Here is a 14,629-nt window from a genome sequence, read left to right as displayed (position 1 = left end):
GAACAAAACCAAGCACAGGCCTGGCCAGAAACTCTTTGGGCATGAGATGGAGCAAACAGTGGGGATGCACTCCCACTAGAATAACAGGACTTTGTAAGATGGCTCCCAACATCACGCATGCTCTGATGCCTCCAGTAGGATAAACGAAGACACCACAGCTCCCCATAGCATGAGAATGAAGCAACACATTTACAGGTCTTACCATGAAACCTGCAGAGTATCAGTGCCTGGAAATCCCCCCAAGTGAGAAATTTGTATCCTACAATCAATAGCGAACCACTTTTTGCACCTACCAGCAGATGCTGTTTTCTAAAGGATAATACCCAGTTGTTTATCATTAAAGCTCAGTTTTTCGATAGGACACAGGCAGCAATTTATGCTAAGGTTTATCACTAAGGCTTTTAAGAGGTTTTAAAATACAAACCTAAACACTGTCTTGGCTTTCCAACTGGCTTAACTTTTTGTAGAATGCACCCATTTATACACAGCATTTCTGACAGAAGAAATTTCAAGAATGCAGCATGGTGGCAATGTAGCTGATCAGCCCTGTGGAGGAAGTTTCTCCAAGTTGGACTTTCGGTAGGTGTACAACGTTCAGGATACAAAAATACTCTGGTGGTCTTTCACTTCAACCATGATAAAAGAGATCTACACTTTAAAATAAACCACACACAAACCAGAGAGAGAGGGAAAGAGAGAGAGAGATGGCAGATACACTGAGAATCTGCAGTGTAGATAATCAAACCCTTTATTGTCTAAGTTACATTAGACTTGCAACACCGTAAAAACCTGTTAAGAAGAAGAAACAGTAGATTGGTAGAGGTAGTAGAAAGTCCCTGTAACAGTCATAAAGGGGCTTTACAGGAGTGTGTCACGCCAAAAAAACTTACCACGTTGCTTAAAAGAGCTGATCAAAGCTCATTTGACTAAATAAATAAGAACACAACTAATTTTAAATACTATGGTCTAACTAAAATAACAAATCGATACAATACAACAATAAAGAAAAAAAACCCAGAAATCATGGGATTCACTTTCAAAAAACAGATGGTCCTTAAGGTTGGTTTTCCCCCACCCACTCTTATTTCTTGATTAATTAAGTGAAAATCTCACTTCTGTGCTATACACAGCATATAATTATTTAAACTGATTTTCCCTACTGTTGTTCTTCATGAAGCTAAATTATGATTGTAAACTTTGCTGATTAGTACCCTGGTAATGGCAGTGACAGCACTAGGTTCTCTGGCAAGGATTCGGGAAGAAAATTCCAGAAAGAAGGTTTTGGCTCTAAATATTAACTCAGATTTTCTAGTTCAGCTTGCCAAAAAACATACAATTTAAAAAAGAGAGAAATTGTACAAATGTACACTACACTTTTGTGCCATGTTGGGTATAAAAGAGTTTTTAATAACTAAACCACAAACAAGTAGGTTAAGCAACTAGCTTTTGCGTATTCCTGAACTGTCACCATTACTTTTTCTCATGGAAAATATGACTCTGAAAAGCAATAAAACAAAATAAAAAAGAAATCAACAAAAAAAAAAATCAAAAACAAAGAGAAAGCTAGTGCAAACCCACAATGATAATCATTAAGCAACACAGCAAAACTTTTTTTTTCTTTCTCTTTTTTTGGTGTACAGTGGAATGTGTCTATGCGACCTCCCTCAAAATAACTTCACAGAACAGTTAATTACAGTCACTTTTAAGTACTTGCACAGACATTCCTAACTACACCGAGACTTACAGAGAATTCTGGTTTACATCTCGTGTAATAGCATAAGGAAAATCTAGTTTAAAAAAAATAAGTAAGAAAGTTAATTTGCATTGTTGCAAGTGTTGCAAAGTAACAAAACCTGTCAAGTAATTTAAAATGAGTAACAAATACTATCCAGCCCAAATTACTGACTAGATTTTTTTTAAAAAAAGCAACCCCCCCTACCCACCTGTTAGAACAGAACTGTTAGAACAGAAAGATCACATTTTAAGGTTTTTCCTGCCTTTTCTTTTTAAACAAACCTTTTGTCAGAAGCCCATTTCTACAAAAACAGCACTATTCCATTACTGTACTAAGTAAACTGTGGTCTCACCTGTATTAAAGGTTAGCATCATTTCTGTACATGTAAAATTATTGCTTTTTTGAAAAATATATTTAGCATGCTAGTTGTTTTTAACTCCATTTCCTGCCTTTACAAAATGTTACAATTTAAAAAAAAAAAACTAGTAAAGCTTTTGCAAAAATTTTCACAGAACATTTTCTTTCAAGGCAGCAGTAACTTTTGATAATGCATAAAATTATATGTGCAAAATCTGAAACTTTCAGAAATATTACCATCACACATAGTGTCACAGCAATAAGAAAAGAAAATATTTATATCTGTGGAATACATTTTTAATTGCTTACACTGCATGGTTTAACAACCTGTTATGTGCCACAACCCCACCTTGAAAACTTGCAGTTAAAGAGTTACTGTAGAAGAGGTATATAAAGCCTTTTTTTTCTTTTTTTTTTCCAACACCACCAGTGATCACCAAGTACAAGACATGACACATTTATATGAACATTAACCTGCCACCACAAAAGAAGTTCCTCGTCTTTCCAGAACGTCAGCAGGTCCAAGGAGGAGTGGCAGCTGGTCTGTTGAACCAAATGCAGGAGGAGAGAGCACCTTGTGGCCCCAGGGCTCCCCGAATCCCTTCAGTGACACCTTTTCTCTTCTAAACAGACAGATCAGCAGTGTTAAGACAGCTGAATGCTGTATTTTTTCCTTTTTGTTTTTCATTAAGTGAAGACTTCCTTTGTGACCAGGTCGAAGAAAGTAGCCCTGTTACAAAAAAAGGTCCTGAGAGTAAAACACAGAAGCCTGGTTTTTTTCTTAGTGTTCAACTAGCTTTTCTTTTCCAAAGCATAATAGAAGCTTTTCTCTGGAAGTGTTTCAATTTCCATATTCACATACTATTAATGGTGCACAGTCAAGAGCAAGAGCACTAGAAATGCAAGTGGTCCCCAAACTGTAATGAAACAAACCATTGCAGAACGACGGTCTTTCTCTTTAGTCCCTTTAATCCTTCATCAAGCATTGCTTTCTTAGCACCAAATGCCACCTTTTCCCTAAACCCCCCCCTTTCTTCCTCTCTCTGTTGCTTTTTTTTTTTTTTTAATTTGCTTTTCAGCATGACAGGCAATGGCAGTTTCATTAATTAATACTTCTCCAGCCCTCGAATCCACTGCTGTTTTTCAAATGCATCAAATAGTCATTGTGAGCATCAGGGAGGTTTTTGTTACAGTGCTTAACTTCTTCATGCTGTCCAAATCACATAAAGTTTAATTTTTCCAGTGTCTCAAACTTCTCTTGATTAATATAGATGCCTTGTGCCGCCACAGCGCTTGCCAACTCCACTGTTTATTACAAAGGAAATAAGGAACCATGGGACTGATTAGTACATCAATTTATATATATCTTGTGTAGCATCTTCATTTATTTTAAGATGATTAACAGCACGGAGGCACCCCCCTCCTGGCAGAGCACTGCTCCCAGCCTGTGGTGCACAGCAGCTCTGGGTGTGGAGATGGCTGGCAGGGGGATGGATGCTCTGGAGCGCTGGGGCTGCTCCGCCCGGGATCTAGGTTCCCTTCCGGAGATGCAGCGTGTGGGTTGTGACCTCCGTGCCGCCGTGGTCTCTCCCCTGCAAGAAGGACAACATGGGGAAAAGCTCATTCTCACCCCCGCTCCCAGGCATGACCCTCCAGCGAGTTCTGCCGGCATTCGTTACCCTTTATTAGCATCATGTACATTCATCTTGACCCACCACGTAAGAACACTTTGGGGTTGGTTTTTTGTTTTTTGTTTTTTTTTTTTTTTAAGCATCTCCACCAAGAGCAAAGAGTGTCAGGCCCATATAAAGTCCCTAATGGACTAGACCAAGAAGTAACAGGATCTGGTGGAGCAGTTCAGAGAAGGAGGGAAAGAAGAGGCCTCCAAAAAGTGGAAATTACGTGCTAGCCAAAAGGGATTCACAACTAGATCAGTGCTTTAAAAAGGCTGAAGTTTGAGGTCACAGAGGCAGCTAAATGAAGAAAAACTGAATTCTTGTGCAGGTCTGTCAAATGCTAAGGCGGCTTTTTTCCCCCCTTGTCATCTTCCTTTTATTTTCTTAGACAATTTTCATGAATAATTACCACGTTGAAAAAAAAATAGCAGGGATATTCTAAAATCAAGTGAAATTAAAGATAACATCATGAATAAGTGGGAGCCTGCAGCTCCCAAGAAAAGCTTTAAAATGACATTTAGAACATCACTGTCGGAACAATGCAGTTTACAATCCTGATCCTGAAACAACATGGCAAGATTAATCTTACATAAATGCATTATCCTTAAGCTAAAGTCTTGATGAAGTGAAACAGACCATTTTAAATTAATGCAACATAAAATACGGCACCCATGTAAAATCCAAGCAAGTTTCAAGCTGTGCCTATGGCAGCCCTCGAAATAGCTAAAGAAAAACCAGCTCTGGTTGACATAATGTATTAAGTGCATCTCTTTTGTTAATAGATTTAGAAAATTCCTAATTAAACCCGGCCCAAGATTCATGACATTTACCAGTCAAAGTTTGGTTTTAAGTCGGAAAGATTTGCAACAAAATTAAAGAAAAAAAAAGCTGCTGTACAGACTGCAGTATATTTGAAATGTAGGAAACAGTAACTGAATGAGAGATGTGATAAAACTTCCTTAGTTGGATGCTGAATTTCCCGCAGTAAACTAAGAAAGATGCTTTACATTTTTGCACGGCTGCATCATGCCTGAGAGACACAGCCACAATTCCAGGAGGAGGCATTCATCACTGGAACGCTTCGTATCCAACCAGCTCCATGTACACGGGGGAGCACGGCAGAGCTTTGCGGGGCTGGGGAGGAGGGAGGGAAGGGGAGGAGAGGGGAAGAGGGGAGGGGAGGGCAGGCACCTTGCCCCACTTTCTCTGGGTGGGAACTGAAAAAGGGGTGTAATTAGGGGCACTCTTTTGGGATGGACGGCCTACGAGGTGGTGAAGGTGTGCCCTGCATGTCATGGACTGCACACCACAAGGGATCCAGGAGAAGGACAATCCATCCTCTCCACACCTGCAAGGACAGAGCAGAGGGGCTGAAGGTGGTGGCTGGCTGGGCCCCTTTCAGGCACAGCTGTGCTCCCTGTTTCACTGGCAAACAGGACCTAAGCTTCACGTATGCCAAAACCCACCCAGGGGCTCATCCTCCTGTACTCACACCATCCAAAGGTATGGTTGGATTTTGAACCAGCTGATATATAGAGCTGGATTGAATTCTTCCCGAAATAAAAATGTTTTCCATTTTAAAAAGCAGGCTTTCTTCACTTTCAGAGAAAAGCAGCAGATCTTTACGTGAAACCTACAGTCTCCAAGCCAAAAGCTGCTCTCATAGCAACTTCCAGGGCTTTTCCCCAGTTAACAGAAAAAACCCAGTTTGTGCACATGTTAATATGCTGGAGACAGATCACTGCATGATATTGACATAAATTGCAAGGAGCACAGATACCACTGCAGTTTACTAGCAAGGGACAAGTGTTGGGACAAAGTACAGCTCCTAATCCTGTCTCTAATGTTCATAAAGTAACAGACATACAGTACATGCGTATTGTACAGTACAGATGCCAGTACAGCAGCCTCCACGGTTCCTTGATTGTTTGCATTATAATCTCCATATGTATGAACGAGACAAATTAGGTTGCCATTTATTTGTTCATTATCTATTATTTTGATTAATGGAATTCTTGTTCTCAGAATAACTATTTAAAAATAACATTTGCAATAATGAAGACTGAACTATTAATCATGATCTTTGGAAAAAACTCTGCAAGGAACTGGGGCAAGGCGTTTCACATGAACAAATGTCATAAACAGGTCTTCTAACAGGCAGTACTAGAATTTTGAGTGCAAGAAAACCCAAACCAGCCAAACTCAAAAACCAACAGTTTAAGTAACTTTTTAATCTGGGTTATGTTTTTTTTTTGTCTGCTCCCCTTCTCTGTAAAGTTGCTTTAGGACAAGCAGAGCTATAGTGTTGCTGGACTATAAAAACATTACAGGTAACGTATGTCCCCAGCTTTTCCCCCTAGCTCCTTTACAACACACACATAGAGACATGTATATAGTCTTTTCTTGATGGTTCTTTCCAAACTTGCTATCCCCAGGTTCGGGCTATTCACATTTATGCTATTTCAAGTACTGAATGCTGCAAGAAATATTTTTAAATACTTATAGTGGAGAAAATAAAGGTTTATGGACTCCTTAATGAAGGGTCACACAGTAGGTACATTACCTACTGCACACCTGTCTCTTCAGTGAACAGGGCCCAAAAACTGTGGTGTCCAGGGCTGTTTCACAAAAAAGGCCAATTACTGCCTTCTGGCATGGGGAAAGCTTCAGCCAGAGAATTCAGGATACCAACAGTTCAGGTTTTGTCCCTGGAATGCAGCTTCTAATTGATTTTCTGTAAATAAAAGGCTGTTTTTCTGGAGAGGACAAAGGTTAAGAGTTTTGGGGATTTTCCTTGTTTCACTCACACAGCAGATGGACAACTTGGTGTCTCTGGCTCCAGTGCTGCAAATATGGTTCATGTACATATACACTCAATTAGACAGAGCTCTCCCTCACTGCTAACCAGGAAATCATGCCCTTTTGAACACCCCATTTCTTGTCCCTTAAAATCTTTAGAGTGTATTGATTGACACTGGCAGAGCATAAACTACATTCCTAAAGTGGGCCAAGTTGTTATACGACTTTAAAAACACAGAAGGAGAAGTCAAACGCACAGAGTGTGCACATTAGAAACTGCTACCACTGCTGTCACCACTGTGAAAAAGCAGGCTCCAGACTGACTCCTGCACCACTGGGAATTGGACTTCTGGCTGCAGCATCAGGCAGTGCCTCTGAAATGACCCCACATTTTAGGTGAGCCTTGCTTTGAGACATACATGCTTGCAGGGCCCCTTCTGAAGAGGAGCCAGCTTTTGTCTTGCCATGTATTTGCAACTGGAGTTTGCTCCCCGAATTCATGCCTGCTAAATCATGTCTCTGGATGTTGCTTAAGAGTATTCCAAATTAAGATGCATATTCAGTGTGGATAAGGAAGTTTAATTATGTATATACTGGGATATTTAGCATTTATAAAAATATTCAGAATATTCAGTATGTTTAGTATGGCAGCTTTTCAAGAGAATGTACATGACTTAGCACAGATTGTATTGACTTGGAGTATGTAATGAGCATTTTTTGTCCTTTAGATAAAGAGTAGGAAATATTCCTAACTTCATGGGAAATTAATTTTATGCAAAAATGTCATTTTGTTAGGTTTCTTTCTAAAGCATTCAGGTAGAAATAAGAAACCACAGTAAATAATGTTATGAATGAACATCTTATTTCCCCCATTTTATTTGTATTTCATTGGTGCTGATAACAAAGCGTGAAACACAGCCCAGTGCTAACAGCAGCAGAACTCTGTGTGTTTGATCTTTTTTACACACTCCTATAGGTGACCTCCTTTTCAGGGATGCTAAACACCTGCACCTCCTGTTGGTGGTTCACTACCCTAAAACAAGGTTCTTATTTAGACACCTAAATATAGATTTAGCTGGTTCATTCTTGAAAAAGCCTGGCTGTAGAGCCTATTTTTAACATGCAGAATTAGAATTATTCTGTGATAAAACTGCTATTCAATGTAGCACTGTTGTAAGCTACCGTGCAGGGGGATTTTAAAAGCCCTGCCTAACATTGTTTCCTAAAGGCAACCTTTAGAGATGATCTTCTGGCTGACTAGAGAAGGGAATGGGGGAACCGTGAAATACTAATGTTAATATTTTTACTCTTTAGCAGACTACTCAGGGGAAGATATCTTACCTGTGAGGTGGAAACATTATGTAAAGTGAATCATTTCCACTTGACATCAAAAAAACCCTCTTTCCTTCTCAAACTACCATATAGGTAACCATTGTTTCTTGCTCGGAGCATGTGCATGGCACTTGTGTAACTTGAACTGACTTCACACCATAAACTCTCATGAACAGATCTGTCCCCAATTAAGAAATGAAATGAAGACATGCAGTGACAATGCTTAAAGTGGGAAATGGTAATGTTAACGGAATGCTGCAGGCACCGCTCTCACTGAGAGCTCATTTCTGTGCTTCTGAAGGCCCTACAAGCTGCCTGTGGAGATGAGAGCACACAGCACACCCCTGTGAAGCCCAGGGACTGTGCAGGTGGAGCCTTCTGGGGCAGCACAGTGGCTGCCTGTGACGAGAGCCAGCGAAACAGCAGACAAGTGAATAATCCCACCTGACAGAGATGCTGACAAATTGAGACAAAGGCTGGTACTGAGGAGCAAACAACACAAAAGAAAGGGAACAATCCCTGCAGAAGTGATCACACTGCATCTTCTGAGGAAGAAATACTGAGTGGCATGAGATGAAGCCATTCAAGAAGCTAGCCCCTACCTGGTGTTCTGCTGTGCTGCTAGATACTGTAATTTAATCAAATGCTTTGAAGGCAGACTGGCAGACAGAGAGAGAAAACTACCCTCGCCATGGAAGAAGTTACAACATAAATACTGGTATGACAACAGTTTACAAAGACAAGATTATGAGTCTATTTGTTGTGCAGCAATATAGCCCAAATTACAAAAAGAGTCTGATGTGGTCTGAGCTGTCACATTTCCTTTAGGATAGATACAGCCATTCCAGAATTTTTTGGAAATGTACTTCCACTTTTGACCTTATATTGTCTTCTAGAAGAAAGCCCAGATGTCTTCAGAATGTCATCTCAACTACATGTGAGAGAAAAACCACGAGCATGAAAAGATGAAAGAGTGTTTTAGAAGATGCTTAGGTTTACTACATCTATGTTACTAAACTGATGAGAACCAAAGACTAGCTCAGTGAGTTGGCAGAGCTGCAGTATTTCACTCTGTCATGTTGACTGTGTGTGTCTCTGTTATTCAGATGAGTCCCTGCACAACTGTATCAGATAAGCATCCTAAGGGGAACACTGCAGCATAACTTTGTAGCTACTGTCCCACAAAAGCAAAGCAAACCTTGCCCACAACAACAGCTCAAGTGCTATGCCATCTTGAAAATTTTATGAGAATTATTGGCCACTCCTATGGCTTGGTGTCAATTCAGATGCTCCTGTGTCAGAGGCTGGGTTCTCCATGCAGCCTTTAGGCCAGAAAGATGGAAGGGCACAGAGAAGGTGCCAAGAATCTTCATGAAGACCTATGAACTAGGCAGTGTGGTGGTGCCAAGTGAGAATGTTTACTGAGCAAGTAGGAACCAGTTCTTAAACTTCACAATGTTGGGAGTAACATGGAGATGCATTCTCTAAGCATGAACGAAAACATCATCTGCAATAGTTTGGTAAGACACAGGAGGACAGGGACTGCTGTAATGAAAATTAAACTAGAAGTGAGTATGAAAGGAGAAGTGAGTGATGCTAAAGGCAGGTCCACAATGGAAGAGAAGTGCCCATGAGAAGATGTGCTCTCAAACAAATCTGCCAAGCTGCAAATGGAATGGGAAGGCCCAGGCTACGACACTACTCTCCAACAACGTTAAGATACCCAAACTCTGTTTAACATAATTTTATATATAACATCTTTGTAATGTATAATTCAGAGCACTGAGAAGTGTTTGTTGTGACAAGAAATTGTATACTAGAAACAGGAAAGCACACTAACAGAGTCCGTGGAAACTGGTGGATGAGAGCTTCTCAAAGGCCAGATACTGGTACAAATACTCTTCAGAAAAATACAGACTACATGTTAGTTGTCTTGTTGCAGCAGAAAATGTGTTAATTGTAGAAGCAAATTTCCAGGAATTCTTTATGTACTATCTCACTATTACACGTCAGTGCACATTACAGAGTTACCTATCCCACCAGTCCCCAGTAAGCCAGTAACATGTTTATTTAAACACTAACTACCTGCTTTACAGTTAACTGACTCTCTATATAACAGATTCTGATAAAATGCTTAAAATATTTAAGAGCTAAAAATTAAGCAATACCATTATTATTTACACATGCTATAAAACAGTGTTTTAGTGATGAGCATCACTCTGCAATTTTTTCCCAGCTACCACATTAAAAACCAAACACCCAATTAATTGTAAAACATACTTGTTTTGGGGCATCTGCGGAGGTGGTGTGAACTTCAGTACCTCGGAGTCCATTAGACTCAAATACCACTGTGGGAACAAGGGGGCTTGTTAACAGATGAACATTCAAGCTTCGTTAGTGTGTGTACATTATTTGAGACTATTACAGATTAACCACGTTCAAAAAAAGACACCAGCTACTAGCTTGTGGCCGGAAAATACCAATTTACCGTAACACTTACTCTAAGAGAGTGTGCTAATGGCAGCCTAGGGCCACTGCCCTTTTTAATTCAGACTTCAGCGCTGAAGAAAGCAATCACTGACAACATTAATTATCAGCATATGTGTAAAGGGACCCTCTTCTTGCATTACTTACCATTTGGCTTCTGTCATTTTGCATCAGACTGGCTTATGTATGCATCATTCACACTTTTGAGGAGGAACCTGCTACTCTCACTCGTCTCATGCAATGCTCAGGAGGGCTCATGACACTGGTGGTTTCAGCCTCCTCCAGCCTCAACCACAGACCACCTCAGGTTAAAAAAGGCTGGTAGGGATTTCCCATTTTAGGGCTGACCAGTCTGAGGAAAAATCTCGTTTCCCCACAAAAATGTTCATGTCAACAGCAACGATAAGGGAAAACAAAGCCTTATGTTGTGCTGAAAGGGGTACTTTGATTTCAATTTGTGCTGGTGGCAACAGAATTCATTAGCATATTCATTTCTGAGTACCCTACTCTCTAATTAAAATAAAACATTTGCAAACAGACTTATCTTAAATGAATTGCAATTTTATGGAGTCCAGGCAGGGATCAGGTAAGCAGTATTTGGAGAAACAAGAGCAATAGTCATAAAAATAAAAAACCTGTCTATTAGATTTAGGTACTGGAATTACTTAGGTTAACACAGTATGTGAAATGCAATTCTTGGCATTTTGTTAGCTGAATCTGAAAGCAGGCAAGTGGAAAAGGGAGAAAGCAAGAGCAAGTGTGAAAAGATACCTGCGTGGGACCTCTGATGAGTCCTGAGGTGGCTGGGTTGGGTAAAGCATTTTCCACATTCTCTGCAGACACAGTCTCCTTGGCGTGTTTGTGTCCTGAGCATCCCTGTAGTCAGGAGAGAGGAAGGGGGGGGTGGGGGCGGGGGGGAGAGGAGAGAGGAAAGTTGAGAAGAAAACATTATGCCAGAAGAAAACATCATTAGTATGTCTAATGTGTCATTATGTGAGGCTACCTTCAGGCCCTGGATGACAACTGTCAGCCTTCATCTAGGCACTGGCTGACAGGCCAGGCACACACAGGACTGCAAGAATGCATAAATTACATTGAATTAAAAAAGCTCCCCATGATGTGCCCGCGCCAGGACTGGCATGTCAGGTGTGCGCTTTTCAGAGCAGCTGGATCCACTTCTCAGCCATCACCCAGCTTTGTCAAGCAGTACATCAGGCAAATCAAAGTGACTCCAGCGTGGCGGAGACAAGTCACATGGATAATAGGAAGTGAGTAGGACCAGAGCCCGACTGTCCCCCCCAGGCGGCAATACCTCAGAGACAAATGCAGAGCGAGCGGAGCCATCGCAGACTGATCAAACCTTTCGCCCCTGCCTACCTGCCTGCCGGTGCTGCTTTGACCCCGGACCTCTGAGGCACAGACGAAAGACATCTGTGAATGAAAGTGTCATTCCGGACATTTTGAGCTGGTAGCAGCACAGCAGCCTTCCCCCAGCCCTGGGTAAACATGTTTTCTAGGCCATTAGCATTTGTGGAAAACCGCTCAAACCTCTCCTTTTTCTCCAAAGGTCAGTTTACAGCATCTGACTTAAAGGGCTGGTCTTTGTCTTTTTGCTGCTGATCAAAAAAGACACATTTGACTTTTATTGGGCTTTTTTACTATTAAAAAAAAATCTCTGAACATCATCTTTTCTATTTTGGTAAAACACCCTCTTTGGAAGAAAAGAGTTGATGTTTCCATTTGTCCCTGAAATACTTTGGGTTTTAAAGAAATTCTGAGAGGGATGTCAACAGAAGTGAAGTTTCAGCTTTTCGTTCATATTCCCCCTCACCAGTTACAGCATTTAAAAATAATAAAATTGTAACCAAAAAAGTGGCAACAAAAGACCTTCACACGACTGAAAAATCAACTGCAGGATGCCACAAGACTCATCCAAAATATGGGTACTTTATCTGAAAATGACTGGAGAAGAAGACAGCTGCCATCTACTCTGCTTGTATGACACCAAACATCCTGGGATGGTTTTCACCAGACCATATACTGCAAAGAAATGTCTTGCTGCAAAAAAAAACCCTCCAAATAAACGCCCCACTCACAGATTGTTTTCTCCTTTTATAACAGCACCTCCTGCAGATGGCAGCACAGTCTGCATAATGCACATGAACATTCATTCACAAAAATTAAGTTTCTAACAGTCAAATACAAGATCATGATTTGGGGAAAAATCCAGATCAGGTATACACACACAGAAAACCCCTAAACAAAGAATAACAAAAAAACCCGAAGAAAAAAAACACCTAAAAAATAAAATTTAAAAAATCATGTTAAGTGTTCTTAAGTATCAATGAGAACCCTACTGAACTGTAATGGGACGGGTTTGTCTTGTAAAACAGTAAAGATTAAAGCAGGATTTCTGAGCTGTTATGAGCATTTACTCCTCACTGCCCAGAACTGTAGCTGCAAGCTGGAATGCAAGGCTGAGCAAAGTGTGTGGCCTTTGCAGGAGTGCCATGCTGACTACTGGACAGACAGGGACTGGCAGAGCAGCTTCGTGAGGACCAAGAGAGCTGGGTTCCTCAGGTGATGGTTCTGACACGTTTGGAAAGACATTTAAGCCCTCTATAACCCACGTTTCCTTCTGCTGAAGGGGAATACACTTATCTCCGCAGCCATCACCAACCAGATCCAACAGTCTCCATGGAAGCACCACTCCCACCCATGAGGGAAGGCTGAGGATGCTGTTTGTAATCCGGTGTATAAACACCAAGGGTGAGTGGCTTAAGACTTCCACCTAACCCCGCCCCTAGCACTTAATTTACAGGAGTAACTCAAAAAGCAAGTGGAAAAAATGGATTGATTCCATGTGTATTTGCCATTGTTGCATTTCCCAGGTAGCACCACAAGGCTTTTGATAGTTCAGAGCTTTGAGCTGTGGCTGCCACAAGGAAATACCCCCGTGAGTCATCACTCAGGTTATTCTCTAGGTGAACAAAAGGGGTTAAAGTAAATGAACACCACTGTGTGAACAGCAGTTTGGTGCTCAAAGTTGGTCTCAAAGGAGTGCAAGAAAGAGTGCATCTGCTGCCATAACCCACCCTTTCCTAAAATATAAATGGCACGAATAAAGTAAGTAACCTCCATTAAATGTAACAGTAAGATTCTCTCTACAGCCATTTGGGAAGGAAGACTGGGCAGTGTGAAACAAACCTAGCCTAAGCACAGCAAACTTCACGTTTGCAGCTGTATCGCAACAGCACACATAACAACTCTCTTCCAAGGACACACTGGAATAAACACAAATGTCAAAGAAAGGATCCCAAAAAACAAATGTAGCCACTGGAAAGGAAGTTGAACACTGTACTACCACACATTAAAATAATCTAGTGTGATCCAAGATGACATCATATACCAAAAAAACCCAAGGAATGTCTATCGGGAATATTCAACTAAGGAGAAAAAAACATGACAAATAGTATACCTAAGCAGGATTTTTGGATGTCCGTCATGTCATGATTGCCATATTCACATTACAGTACTAAGGCTAAATGGGATGATGCATACTGACTCAGAGGACTCAGCCTATCTAGAGCCATATGTTATTACAGATGAAGTTCAATTACCCTCCTCTGTTTGCAGTTGGTAGGATCTCGTTCCTTTTGCCTGAAGCAGCTTTTTATTTGAGTGCTATGAAAAGCAGCCATCATGCCAATTGCTTTGGAGAAACATCAGCAACCTGGAAGTTGTATATAAAATGAAGACAAGCTACATTAAAAAAAAAAAAAAGAGACTTCCAATTCTGAAAACTTGATTGCTGTGAAATACTTGGAATGAAAGAAGAGGTTTCAAAGCAGAGATGGACACTAAATAACTTCCAGTTTAAGTGTCTCTAGAAATCACTGCCCAGCAAAAACATTTTGGCAATAAAATCCCTCTTTTAAAAAGCAGGTAAATAGAGACCTCTTTAGAAATCCTATTTTACTTTGTCCTGAAAGTCATCATGAATTTTCTGGTCCTTGCCTTCACTAAGTCATCTTCTATTTCCTAGCTTTTTCTCTTATCCCTCCTAACACGGCTGGGAGCTCATTGGATCAGTACCATTTCTCAGAGCAGGCTGACACAATGTACTACTAAATAATATCAAGGAGGGCACCCACCTGAAGGTACCGCAAGTTGGAGGTGGAACAATTAACTGGTACTTAGAGCAGGAAGTGGGCAGGGAGAAACTTTAGACAGGGATCCACTG

General features: G+C 40.8%; 1 protein-coding gene across 1 annotated transcript in view; it reads right to left on the bottom strand.

Moving 5' to 3' along the window:
• Positions 1-3,621: 3,621 nt before the first annotated feature.
• The window catches only part of ZNF516 (zinc finger protein 516), a 56,255-nt gene continuing 45,247 nt past the window's right edge, over positions 3,622-14,629 (bottom strand). The window contains exons 3-5 of the mRNA XM_062500698.1: positions 11,158-11,262; positions 10,180-10,247; positions 3,622-3,684 (exon numbers count right to left, since the gene is read on the bottom strand). Of these exons, the coding sequence (XP_062356682.1) occupies positions 3,622-3,684; positions 10,180-10,247; positions 11,158-11,262 (236 nt within the window). The remainder of the gene's footprint in view (positions 3,685-10,179; positions 10,248-11,157; positions 11,263-14,629) is intronic.

Source organism: Cinclus cinclus, chromosome 1 (assembly GCF_963662255.1).
Source record: "Cinclus cinclus chromosome 1, bCinCin1.1, whole genome shotgun sequence".
Taxonomy (NCBI): domain Eukaryota; kingdom Metazoa; phylum Chordata; class Aves; order Passeriformes; family Cinclidae; genus Cinclus; species Cinclus cinclus.
Note: the sequence above shows the minus strand (reverse complement) of the source record. Positions and strands in the feature narration are given on the sequence as shown.